We start from the raw sequence: 13,166 nt of genomic DNA on the forward strand, positions 1-13,166 counted from the left end.
TCACACACTGGGCAAAATATAGTTTATTCTTAACGGCGTGAAATCTCTTATTATGTTTGGATAAATGTTTCAATAGCTTCGAAAACACCTGTTTCTTCAAAATCATAAGCTATACTAAGTAATTATATGCTTACCTTCGAAATCAGATCAAAAAACTTCAGTTTCTGCTTTGGGCAAATTGAATTCTTCCATACTGGAACTTCGACTTTCTCCAATTAAATGAAAATTACCAGCATATCGACGTTATTGATGGATTGCAGAGAATGCCAGGGAAATTTTCGTGATATTTTTGGAGAGTTTTTGGTGAATCTGTTGTTTAGAAAGAGAGTTTTTGTGTAACCCGTTTTGTAGGGAGAGAAAATCTCGTTTGATTATGGTTGGAAAATAAAAAATGTCTTTAATTATGGCATATTAGTAAGTTGTAAGAGATTATAATTTTTTTATCCAAATTTAACGTATATAACATTATATTTTTATATATTTAATATTTTCAATTATCACCTGAATTATGAAAGTTTTAAGGAACTTTGTTAATTGTGAAACATGTTTATATAATATAGTAGATATGTGGTTATCCCTTTATTTAAAGTCAATTCAATCCAACCCAACCCAATCAAGTTTGGGTTGGTTTGGGCTTCGGTCCAATTAAAGTTAGATTCGATTATATTTTTGTTAAATTTAAATAAATTTTTAAAATTTGAAATTACTTTAAATTCTTTGGCTTTTTTTTTTTTTTTTTTTTACAATTTTTTGGGATTTATTCATTTCATCATCATCTTTTTAATTTTTACTTTATTATGAAATAACAGTTCATTTGTAAATTATGTTTATAGGAATCAATCTATATAAAAAAAATGGACGTTCATAAATTATAAATCATTTTCATATCTTTACTATTGTTTTTATTTATGTTTTTTTTCATCTTAGATATTATTTTTTTTAATTCATCGGGTTGGGTTGGGCTGGGTTGGGTTTTAAATCATAACCCGAAATCCAATCCAACCCAAGCTCAAAAATATTTTTTCAACCCAATCAAACCCAATTAAACTTAAAAAACCAACTCAAACCGATTGGGTTAGTTTGGGTTGATCGGATTGAGCAGGTTGGGTTGGGTTTTACTCAACCCTAGACGCGACGATAGGTGATGGATGTGACAATGTTGTAAAATTTGAAAAATTAAAATTCGACAAATCAAATTTTGGTGACTTATTTACAGATTTTTTTTTTTTTCAAATAAAAAAAATCATGATTTTAGTAGCTGAAAAGTCAAACTCACACATCACAAATGACAGAGTGGCGAATGGCGCGACAGTGGAACCGCGTTTATGCTGTCCACCGCTCCATCCGAAGGTCCATATTCAGCTCCCAACCAATGTCAACCGTTGATCTAAGTCCCAACCGCCCACTCCATGAATCTAGCCATAATACCATCCAGAAAAATGGCCACTTTGCCACTTTTATCACTTCCTTCCTACTATATATATTTGCCATTTTGGTCATTCACATTTCACCCCTCTTTCTCCATCTATATTCTATATCTGCTACAATTTGAGGTTAGCCCTTCTCTCTCTGTGAGTTTGAGGTTAGGTGTATGTATATGTTTCTTCTTTGACTGTTCTTGAATTGTCTATAAGAACTGGGTTTTGTTTATTCTTGCTTTTTATTGAGATTTGAGAGTGTAACTTTTTTTTCCTGTTGGGATTCACAGAGATGGAGACTTTCTTGTTCACATCTGAATCAGTTAACGAGGGACACCCCGATAAACTCTGCGATCAAATCTCCGATGCAGTGCTCGACGCCTGCCTTGCTCAGGACCCAGAGAGCAAGGTGGCTTGTGAGACCTGTACCAAGACCAACATGGTCATGGTCTTCGGTGAGATCACAACCAAGGCCAATGTAGACTATGAAAAGATTGTGCGCGATACTTGTCAATCCATTGGATTTGTATCTGATGATGTGGGATTGGATGCTGATAACTGCAAGGTCCTTGTTAAGTAGTACTTAATCCCCCTCTCTTTCACGGCCAAGTCTTTCCGGCTAAGGAAAGATGAATCCTGCGATACATTGGTAATGATCCCATACCAAATAACTGGTGCCTGGGAGTTTTTTTTTAATATTCAAAACATCAACACGACCTTAGTGGATTTTCAGGTGCCACTGGGGAATGTTTTTATTCAGAATACATATTTATTTACTTGAGTCTGATAGGCATGCAACAGTTTATAATCGCCAACGTTGCACTCAAAAAGTGGAAAAATATGCATACGAGGTACACGAGTGCATATTTTGGAATTCTGGAAATCTTCCCAGTCTCCAGAACATAGAATTAAACATATTATATAGCAAAGACAATAAAAGAAGTTACCTTCCAAAGTTCACAGATCTCTAGTAAAATACAAACCTGCCTGAGGAAGAAACAGTTACTCAGAAGCTCATATGTAGAGATCCCCACACGATAGCTGCAAATGGCTACAAAGTAGAGATTGACAAAACCAAATTCATTTGTGTATCGTAACTCTTTCAATAATTGCAATATCGTCCTGCCATGCCTCAAGATTATGAGACAGGTAGAATTTGGTTACATGAACAATTAATTATCGCCAAAGATCTAATCAGGCCACCTGTTACATCTTTTCTTCCCATACGCACCAATCAGAATGCTAAAAGTGCACGTTTCTGGTTCAACTGCGAAATTGCAAATCTCATTTTGAGCAAGAATTTTAATATGATCTGTAATGGGTAGGGTGGCAAAAATAATAATAGCAACTCTCATTTTGAGCAAGAATTTTAACAAGCATAGACAAATAAAATATTACCTAACTTGGTCACTCTATATTCAATCAATGTTACTTATTAGTACTTGCTGATTTCTACAGAACTTACAGAAATCAAGAACCAACCCTGTATAAATAACTAGTTTAGCTTGATCCATACTTCAATTGTTCCCACCTGAAGGGTTGGAACACATAAATAACTTCGGGTGAGCTTTTGAATAGCAAAGCGACACATACACAAACTGCAGCAATCGCAACCATAAAAAGCATAGCCGGTCGGTAAATTGCCAGTGATAATCTGGACGACCTACCACAACGCAGTTTCTGCTCACACTGCTGACAATGTCTCTCATTTGCTCTTCCTACCCCCTTCTCACTTTCAAAGGTAGCAGATGATTTTGCTGATTTTTCTGCATCATTTGGCACTTTGTGCTTGATGATACCATCTAAAAGAGTGCCTGGAATGTCAACAATGTGTCGATTTTCTGCTATCTTGTTGATTTTCCTCTGAACGAGATTAATATATGAGAAATGACCACGGAAACATGCATAATCGTAGGGCGTTAATCCTGTACTGTCTCGAGCGCCCTTCCATACTTCAATCCCCACCTGAAAAAAGAAGCAATAATGATCCTGAGAAGTTCTCTCTGAAAATGATAACTGTATACTATTTCCACAACAGTTGAAAGATGTGAAATATTAATCTGATTGATCAGATAGAGGAAGAGAGGGCAAGGATTGTACTAAATACGAAGGAAGCAGGCATGTCAAAAAATTGTACATCAATACGGCTAATGTATGTTGACATCTTCACTACTATAGTTCTATATTGCAGTGAAGTTGTGAGCCACTATATACAGCTACACAAAGGGTCATGTATGCCACTACTATATTGCAGACAAATAGAAATACTTGCACAGCTAGTGTATGAATGGAGTAGTTTCAGAGGTATGATTCAATTAGATAGTTGTTAGATCATTGAAATCAGAGAGGCACGTTCAGAGAATGCAAGAATTGAGACCAAAAATTTAGTTTGAGTGCAACTATTCATTCTTCTCAGTTTTTAGTCGGGACCATTCACACTTTATCTTCAGGTTGAGAGAAATTGTGCATAGGCATAAATATAAATAAAATTTCATTAACAAGATGAAGAAAGTACCAATCCAGGATCTTCAGTTAATGCATCTAAGACATTCTCACAGCCATCTAGACTAGCTGCTATATGAAGCGGAGTCAATCCTCCAGGACCCACTGCGTCAGGCTTAAATATATAGGAGTCCTCATCATGTTGCTTATGTTCGCATCCTGATTTGTTCAGAAATTCATCTTGATGGTATCTTAATAGGAGTTCTACCATCGACCGGCAATTTGTCCGTACAGCTCGATGAAGAAGGCCAATATCCATCAATGCAAGTGCAACGGATGTATGCTGCCCCGCATCCACATTACCACCATACAGAATATCCAAAAGTTTCCTAACTACAGCACACCAATTATGATCAACAGAGAACTCAACAAGCCACCTGAACCGTCTGAAAGAAAATGGATCCACGTTGGCGTTAGTTTCACCCAACCTAAACTTTAAGTGGATTTTATGGAGAAGCCAACCCATTTCATGTATAAATTCCAAAGCTTGGTTTCTAGCCTCTAGTTTATCAGTATCTCCCCCGATGCCACCAGAAACTTCAGATGCCTCAATGATTCTCTCCAGTGTACAAATTTCAGAACAGACGTCCTTCTCAGCAACAATGAATGGAAAGAAGCTGCTACTAAGACCATGATCCTCAACCTAAAAAATGGATGACAACCACAGTTCAGAACTCAGAGATATCAACAACAGTTGCAGTCCAAAGGCATAACTTGTGAGCAAACTATAAACTACATTTACATAGGCAACAAATGGTGGTGAAAATAAAATCACCTCAATGAATCCCCTTCCCATAAAACTGGGTACTGTGCAAGGGAAGCTAAGAGACTGCATCTCATCATGCTCAATTAGTGGATCTGCTTCTCCTGTGACTTTAGCACAACTTTCCTGGACTAGATATTTCCCTTCTAATGCACACAGTAACCTGGAATAGAAAATACAATTAACTTAAAATTGTTGTAAACACCTAGATTATTCTAGATCATGTAGTATACAACATCTTTAAAATCAAGATATCAATGAGATGTATGGAAAGAACACCTCGCAGTGAAGAGAGACAAGTTGAAGCCTCTAACTAAAAATTGAACCTTCTCTGAGACAGGAACCGCAATTGGCTTGATACTAGATATCCTGCAACTTCTATGGTTTTTAAGTGGTAAGAGTGTGTCTAGAACAACCTGACCTGAAGCGCAACCAATTAAAAAATTTCAGCCTTCCCATCCATATAATACTTATTCAGTTTCAAATATAAGGTATTAGAGGCGACACGAAGACTAGAAATAAGCAAACATACCATTATATATAAAAGCAACATGCTGCCTCACTCGAGCATAAATCCACCCTGTTCTCCAAAATGAATCAGTTGACGAATCAATAAGTCTCCTCAAACTGGAACTTAGATCACAGTGTAGCTGCAAGAAATAGTAACTAAAAAGATCAAAGGAAAATTTCCTATGAATGAGAGCATGAACAGCTTGGTACGGTATCAAATATAGTTGATTGTAGCCCAATTATCTACTAAACTATGTTCAAATTTCTAGCTCCTGAAGCCAAACTAAACCCCAATTTATGAATTCCATTTGCAAAAACCAGACCTCAATACCTTCTCAATGATTCATTCAAAACGTACTTGGCTCCGCTCATACATTTACAGCCTTGATTCACTCTAACTGGCTTCAGTTATCAATGACTCACGCCCTATACTTGGCTCAGACCACAGTTTACACTATAACTAGCAGTAAATAGTTATCTATAATTCTGCAATGAAGTAAAAATTACCTCCTCCCAAGTGGATTTATCTATTCGCAGATATATTGTCAATATGATGCAACCAGGTCTGATGTAGCTTTCTATGTCACCAGGACTGTGCGACAACCAGTCAAGAATCTGCATTAGCATTGGACAGGATCAAACTCTCAATCGTGAAATGCACCAGAAAATGACAACGTGAAATATTAGATTTGGCAACATACCTGTTTTCGTAGGGCAGGAGGAATTTCACTTGGATTTTTCCCGAAGAGTTTAAAAACAATTCGATCTGTGCGACTCTGTAAAATCATATGGAAAATTTCCATTAAAATAAAAATTCATTCAGACCCGGTAAAGATAACATTCTAAAAATCCACGTTAAACACAGTTTATCTCGGATTCGGATATATCTAAAATTTTCTTTAACAGAGCTCTCTATTCTGATATGCATCAACTCAACATTTGTAGATATCAACTCCTTTGCAGATGATTATCTTGTATATACCATCTTTCTTCTTTTTCATGACATTCTACTCTCTAATTTTCGAATTTTGAGGGTGCATTGCTTCTTATAAGTATCACTTTTTTCTGTAATGACATAATATAATGATTAGGAGGCAGAGAATCTTTTAGTCATGCTTAAATAAGGGTTGGAATATTGATAGCACTGCTGTTTACAGTGTATTAATATAAGCCATTCTTTTCTCGTATAATGATGCTACATATGTGTAAGTAGTACTAGGAAGATACCATACTGAAAATGTTAATATGCTGAAAGTGTGTTGTAAATTTAAATGGGAACAGGTCCATGGATTTGAATGACTCCTAGCTTATATAACACAGTTCATAACAGTCTTCTTCAACTTAACTATCACTTTAAAGGTAATAATAAATTCAATATAATGCAAGCAAAAACAGTTTATACCTGTGCCTCCCCACTGGAATTGGATGGTGACTGTGTGGATATAGAACATGAGTTTCCACTATTTTGAGGTGCGGTAGATGTGTGAGGGTCTGTATGTAAACATAAAGGACCATCAGAAGATACATTCCCAATATTTTGAGGAGCTACAGGGTCCAGTAGATTCTCTACATGGTCTTGAGAATCATCATAGACATTATTTAAGTCAAAGGTAATTGGTTTCGCCCTTCCCACCATCGCATCTGAAGCATTTGCTATGGATGAATTTCTTTCTTTCCACGGAAACAGAAATGCAGATTCTTTTTGTACATCACCGTCTTGAGCATTATTAGTAAGCATTCTATTTTCTCTCACACCAGATGCAGAAATTTTCATACGTTGCTCAACCGGCAAAGGAGGGTCCTGAAATCCAAAGCAATCAGAAGTTGACCTGAAAAAATGGTAAATTTGGGATAATTTGAATTTAGATTCAACACCTTTTCTGAAGTCTTAATAGATATCCCTGTATTTTTCGTATCCTCAAATCTAGGGGGCAATCCAGATGCGTCTCTCTCATTAATTGGCCCGGCAAGACTTGCAAGGTTTCTCAAAAGATGAGGGAGCAGATCCTGATCCTTCGTTTGATCTGAGTTCACTGAAATTCATAAAGAGGAGATGCTGTAAGGTGATTAAGTAACCCAAGTCCTGAAACTGTAGAAAATCTCAAAGAAAGAAAAAGAAATAAACAAAGAGCGAGAGAGAGAGAGGAAGTGTCATAATTCTGCTTAGTATGGTTTAAATGTCATGAATGACACAGAGATACTATAAAACTCGGCATTTTCTTCTTTTTATAATTCATTTCTAGATATATAGTCTAACCTCCTCAAGACTCTTGTACTGTACAAATTGTATTGTCAAATCTTCTTGATTATATAGTCAGTAGACATCCGTCTATGTACAATTACATATCAAAAATCAATGTTGAATATGATGGATTCTTTACTATAAGAACGGTATCCTTCTATGCTCCACACTTGACAGTTACCTGGTCTTGAAAGCAAAGTAATAGCACCATACATGCCTGGGATCTCATTGTTAGGAAGAATCTTAAATTCAATGTAAACTAAGACCATAATCAAATTATCTACTTGCCAACATCTCTTTGTACTCAACCCCTGACGCTCAAGCAGTATCATGAGGGAAGAGATGAACCAAGGTCGCAGAATAGACATAAAGCACATTCCGGTTGTTGGACATTCACAAAACCTAGAAAACTTGACTAAATTGGGTTGATGATCTCAGTTAAGTAACCAATACCTTTCACAATTTATAGTGTAAAAACATACAGCGAAATTTTTTTTGAAAGTACACAAGTTTCTCCAATTTGATGTTGTTCACATCCAAATACAATTTGGAGCCACGAAGAAAACAAGCCTCTAGATATTTGTTTGAAAACTTAGAAATTCAGTATGCACTATACCTAACTTCAACCTATCTTGTCTTGTATAACTGCAAATTATGATTCTTTTGACATAACATTGCATTACCCACAATTGCCTGGAATCGGATTTTTCAACGTTGGACACACAGAAGGTTATGCTGCAGTACTTAAAGTAGACAAAATGGACCGCAGCTAAACCTGGTAAATGTTTGGAAACCCTCAATTTGAACCTTCCTGCATTCTTTCATCTTGTCTACAGTTATGTAGTGAACTCCATTTTGATCAATTTTAAAGTTAATTTCATTATGTTTCTCAACTGGGAAATCCTTCAAAGAATTCCCAATTTGAGATCAACATCCAACAGCGCAAATGTAGCACGAATGACATACACTAAAAGAGACTAAGGAAGGGAATTAACAGCGATTTGCATAGCTTTCATCCTTGCATGGATACAATGTCTCTGAGCATGAATTTCTGTTTGCCATAGAAATTTAACATCTCAATACTACAACTCAGCTTTCCCTAGATAATTTTGCATCAATTAAACTGAATCTCAATTACATTGCTCTTGACTAACCACTGACTAGCAGAATGAGATTTTCTCAGCATGGTTATGCTTTCAGGGAAACAAGAAGCCTGATCCTGAACTTTAACTGCACAGCGCCATTGGAATATGAAATGGAAACATAAGCTAACTAGGAAAGCGTGTGTTGGGATTTCTCCACTCATCAACCTTTACTTCATCAATTTACTCACCGTGTTGTGGAAAAATATTGACTTTTTTTTTCCTTTTTTTTTTTCCCGACTATTCAGAACGCTAGATCTTGTCATTAAGAGCAGAAAGATACAAAATAAATAATCTTTTAGGCAGACGGTTGCTTACATTGTATATTGGAGAGAATCCTCAGGAGACTAACTAATAAATAATTACTACCCCGCTCATCATTTACAGAGGCTCCATTAGCTACATTCTCTGGATGTGTCTTCCTCCTCCTTTTGTTGTGACCTGCTAGTCGTCTACGACAACTCCGCTTGCCTTCGTCAAACTCTTGAAGCACATGAAACCTGCCAAGAAGTATTCATTTAGCACATATGCAGTTAAGCACAGTTTCCACAACAAATGGAAATTATAATGAAACCACAAACTATTTATGCATTCGAAGATAGAAAAAGATGGGCGGAATTTGTCTTTCCCCACCAAATTTTATGAGAATCCATAATAGACAGAAGCTAACCATCTGGAAAATAAATACACACTCACCAAATACGAAAGCTTTATTCCTGCTTCCAAGGTAAGAAAATAGAAAGCTAAAATATATCTGAAGGTAACCTCTGTTTGAAAACTGACCTGCTGCACTGCTGACAGAATCGCTGCATAACATTTCCCACCAAAGCTTTGGTGGTCTTAGAATGCACATCACACACTTTATGCCGTCGGTGATAATTTTTGGCATTGCTCAAATCTGCTCTACAATCCTCTACTTGACAAACTGCGCCATTAGTCAATGCACCAGCAATTTTACTCTTCTTCTTACTCTTCCCTTCCCATTTATCTACATCAACGTCCCCTCGTGTGATGGGATATACTTGCCCCCCAAGATTCAGATGAGGTGATCCACTTCCATCATTCACCTCTTCATTTTCAACATCAATAACCCTCCTCCTTTTCTCCAATTCCGTTCCTCTCTCATTTCCCAATGGCATTTCATCCCCATCCAGTGCATCATTATTAGCTTCAACAGGAAACAAATGTTCACTTCTACAATCTGCTACAGAATTTAATGGAGTGGCTGTACACAAATCGCCATCCCATTTCCAGTCATTCAAATCCCACTCCATTTTCTTCTTCCCCACAGCCTTTAAATCCGATACTGCTGGACCATAGACAAGATTTGTCTTTCCCCCACGCTTAGTTTCCATAATTCAACATACCATACACTCAGCACACCAAAGACAAAAAGGGAAAAAAAAAAAAAATTTGAAATTCCGCCAACTTAATTTCATCAAACCAACCTAGGAAAAAATCAAGTTTTTGTACAAATCCATAAAAGAAAACTGAGGTTTCAACACTAATTTGCCTGTAATTCAGCTTAAGTATTGGAAACAACGCACACCGACACACAAAAACAAGAGAAACAAACGAGTTCAATTCGCCTCAACTACACCTTCCCCAATATTTCACCCATAAAAGCAGTAAAATCAAAATCACAGTATATATGTAAATCTTTCTTATAGCAATTAGTGTGATCTGAAAAATTACAAGAAGGAAAATAAGAAGAAAGTATAGCTTGTTCTGAGATTTTATCCTTGGATCCGAAGACGTGTAAGCAAGCAGCTAGGATCGAAACGTTTAGAGCATGACAACAGAGAAAATGGTAGAAGATTTTCCTCAACAAATAAGAAAATTAACAGAAAATAATAATAAAATATGGGCTAAAAAGTGTTCAACATTTGTTAGTACAACAATATAAAATAAATGTAAAAATACTAGTACAGTTATTATCTTAAATTATGAGGCCATCCTCATGGAATCTAAGGCCCACGCTGCAGTCCCTGTCTTTTGCCATATCTCACAGTAACAAATTCGGAAAGCTCTTCCTTTTACTGCTGAATTCCTATTCCAAGGCAATGTTCTTCTCCCTGTACTCTTTGCTTTCATCTTTGAAATTTTAGGATTTTAGTTTGTGCGCTCCCGAAATTCACGAATAACTCGACATTGTCAATACTCAATAGGTTGTTCATGTTGGCGTTACCGTCCATGCAAGGCATTGCGGCAGCCGTTTGTATCAGTTAGCTTAACATATTTATTATAACTAGTTGTTGTCACGTGTATTGCACGGATTTTGTATTTATTGTATTTTTATTGATATATAAATTTTAATTTTTTGGAAAAGCTTTTGAAGCAATATCTAAAAATATTTTCATAATATAAGAAAATAATTGTAAATTATTTTTACAATTACATAGCAGTATGTTATCTAGAAAAAATATGTTTGTATATTTCATGTTTGAATAAGAAATATACAAACTGTTTTGTTTGTATTCTTTGATAGTGTTGATATGATTGAATTGAATGTGAAGATTATATTTCTAAATTTTATATAATTCAATATTGTAAAATTCAAAAAAAAAACTCTCCGCACAGTGAGGAGAGAGTTGAATCAAGTGCGGAGTAAAAATAAAAAAAAGGTGCGGAGAGAAAAAAATATCTCCGCACAGTGCGGAAAGAGTTGAACCATGTGCAGAGAGTTGGCAAACTCTTCGCATAGTGTGGAGTAAAAAAAAAAATCTTCGCACAGTGAGAAGAGATGATAAACCAACTCTACGCACAGTACGGAGAGCAAAAAAAACTCTCCGCACTGTGAGAAGAGAGTTAATCTCTTCACATGGTGCGGAGAGTTGGTCCGCACCATGGCAAAACTCTCTGCACAGTGCAGAGAAAAAACTTTTCGCACAGTGCGTAGGGAGCTGAACCATGTGCGGAGTAAAAAAAAAGTGTGGAGAGAAAAAAAACCTCTCTGCACAGTGCGGAGAGAGTTGAACCATGTGTGGAGGTTGGCAGACTCTTTGCACATTGCGGAGTAAAAAAAAAAAAATTCGCACAATACGGATAGTTATTTTCAAATTCCTTAATTACGAGTCAAATTTCAAAATTATAAATTTTTTGTATATACAATGAAACAGAGTCGAAAAACATGACTCAAAATCAATTATGTTTTCTTTAAATTCCAGTTACAGCTCAATTTCTAAACATGCAAATCACATTCATGGTATTGGAAATGAGCTTTCTCGTTATTCATACAATAAAATAATATGTGAATTGTGCAAAAAATGAGATGTTAATAGTACCATCAAATTGCTTTCACAAATGGAGGATTTAGGGTACCGCCCAAATTCAATATTTTACACTTGTTTCATAACAGCTCTTAGACATTAGAAGCAGATACAATTTTCAATGAAATTATACTTTCGGGTTGTAAGCCAAGAATTAAAGTGTTTAATGCATTGCTCAAAAGTTGTTTAAGAAAAGATCTCTTGAAACTTCCAGATAAAGTCTCGAGAGTTTTTATTTTTCTCTTCACACTGTGCGGAGAGATAGTTTGTCATTTCTCTGCAATTTGCGAAATCTTTTTTTTTTTTGCTCGTGTGCTGAGATTTTTTTCTCATGGAGTTTATATATACTAAAATTATTATTATTTTTTTAATGTTATTGACATGATGCATGTGTGGAAGAATAATTGCTAACCACCATAAACAAAATTCTTCACAAAAGGTAAAAAATAAAAATGTATAATAAATCTTCTTATTACGCTAATAAAATTACAATAATTTTTTTTTTTTTACAAATAACTATAAAAAACACATTTAAAAATTAGCAATTTCATAACCACTTTTTTTTTAATTCTTGAAAATATAATTATAAAAAATGAAACAATATTGAATTACAACATTTAATATTTAAGAAATTCAATATTAAATAAATTTTGTACATTTATAACAAATTATAAATCCATATATGTAGCTTACCGTATTTACAGGTAGCTTACTGTATATGCTGCCTACCGTATTTGCAGCTTACCGTATTTGCATTCTACCGTATTTGCAAACAATTTACCGTATTTTCACTTTACCGTATATGCTGCCTACAGTATTTGCAACTTACCGTATATGCTGTCTACCGTATTTGCAGCTTACTGTATTTTTATATATCGATTTTTGCACTTACAAATACCTAAAATGCAGAACACCATACATTCACTTACTAAACTGAAGTTCAAAATTTTTTCCAGATTTTTATTTTTTCAACAAAGCATAAAATAAATATTAAATATATATGAAGCACAAAACATAAATGCATATGAATATGGTGCTCAATCTTTAATTTTAAAATATTGAATTACATAAAATTTAGAAATATAATATTCACATTCAACTCAATCATATCAACATTATCAAAGAATATAAACAAAATAATTTGTATAATCTCGTATATTTCTTATTTAAGTATGAAATATACAAGTATATTTTTTCTAAATGACACAATATTATTATGCAATTGTAAAAATAATTTGTAATTATTTTCTTATTTCATGGAAATATTTTTAGATATTGCTTTAAAAATTTTCCAAAAAACTGAAATTCATACACTAATAA

The 13,166-nt window shown here is 35.0% G+C and overlaps 2 protein-coding genes across 2 annotated transcripts; one reads left to right on the plus strand and one right to left on the minus strand.

Annotated features, from left to right (window-relative positions):
• The first annotated feature begins 1,485 nt into the window (after positions 1-1,485).
• LOC111374289 (S-adenosylmethionine synthase 2-like) lies at positions 1,486-1,998 on the plus strand. Its single transcript, XM_022996948.1, has one exon. The coding sequence runs from the start codon at positions 1,711-1,713 to the stop codon at positions 1,996-1,998; it is 288 nt and encodes a 95-aa protein (XP_022852716.1). The 5' UTR covers positions 1,486-1,710.
• Positions 1,999-2,739: 741 nt separating this feature from the next.
• Positions 2,740-10,714, minus strand: LOC111367817 (squamosa promoter-binding-like protein 1). Its single transcript, XM_022988881.1, has 11 exons — positions 9,361-10,714; positions 8,896-9,077; positions 7,069-7,226; positions 6,596-6,994; positions 5,895-5,969; positions 5,701-5,808; positions 5,216-5,333; positions 4,963-5,104; positions 4,696-4,846; positions 3,934-4,563; positions 2,740-3,383 (listed from the first exon to the last, which is right to left on the minus strand). The coding sequence occupies exons 1-11, from the start codon at positions 9,930-9,932 to the stop codon at positions 2,919-2,921; spliced, it is 3,000 nt and encodes a 999-aa protein (XP_022844649.1). The 5' UTR covers positions 9,933-10,714; the 3' UTR covers positions 2,740-2,918.
• Positions 10,715-13,166: the final 2,452 nt, after the last annotated feature.

Source organism: Olea europaea, chromosome 2, assembly GCF_002742605.1.
Source record: "Olea europaea var. sylvestris chromosome 2, O_europaea_v1, whole genome shotgun sequence".
Lineage (NCBI taxonomy): Eukaryota > Viridiplantae > Streptophyta > Magnoliopsida > Lamiales > Oleaceae > Olea > Olea europaea.

Coding starts and splice junctions, on each gene's coding strand:
- LOC111374289 (XM_022996948.1), top strand. CDS start 1,711: ATGGAGACTTTCTTGTTCACATCTGAATCAGTTAACGAGGGACACCCC.
- LOC111367817 (XM_022988881.1), bottom strand. CDS start 9,932: ATGGAAACTAAGCGTGGGGGAAAGACAAATCTTGTCTATGGTCCAGCA. Junction 6,995..7,068: donor CTATTAAGACTTCAGAAAAG/GTGTTGAATCTA, acceptor TTTGGATTTCAG/GACCCTCCTTTGCCGGTTGA. Junction 5,970..6,595: donor ATTCCAGTGGGGAGGCACAG/GTATAAACTGTT, acceptor ATGATTTTACAG/AGTCGCACAGATCGAATTGT.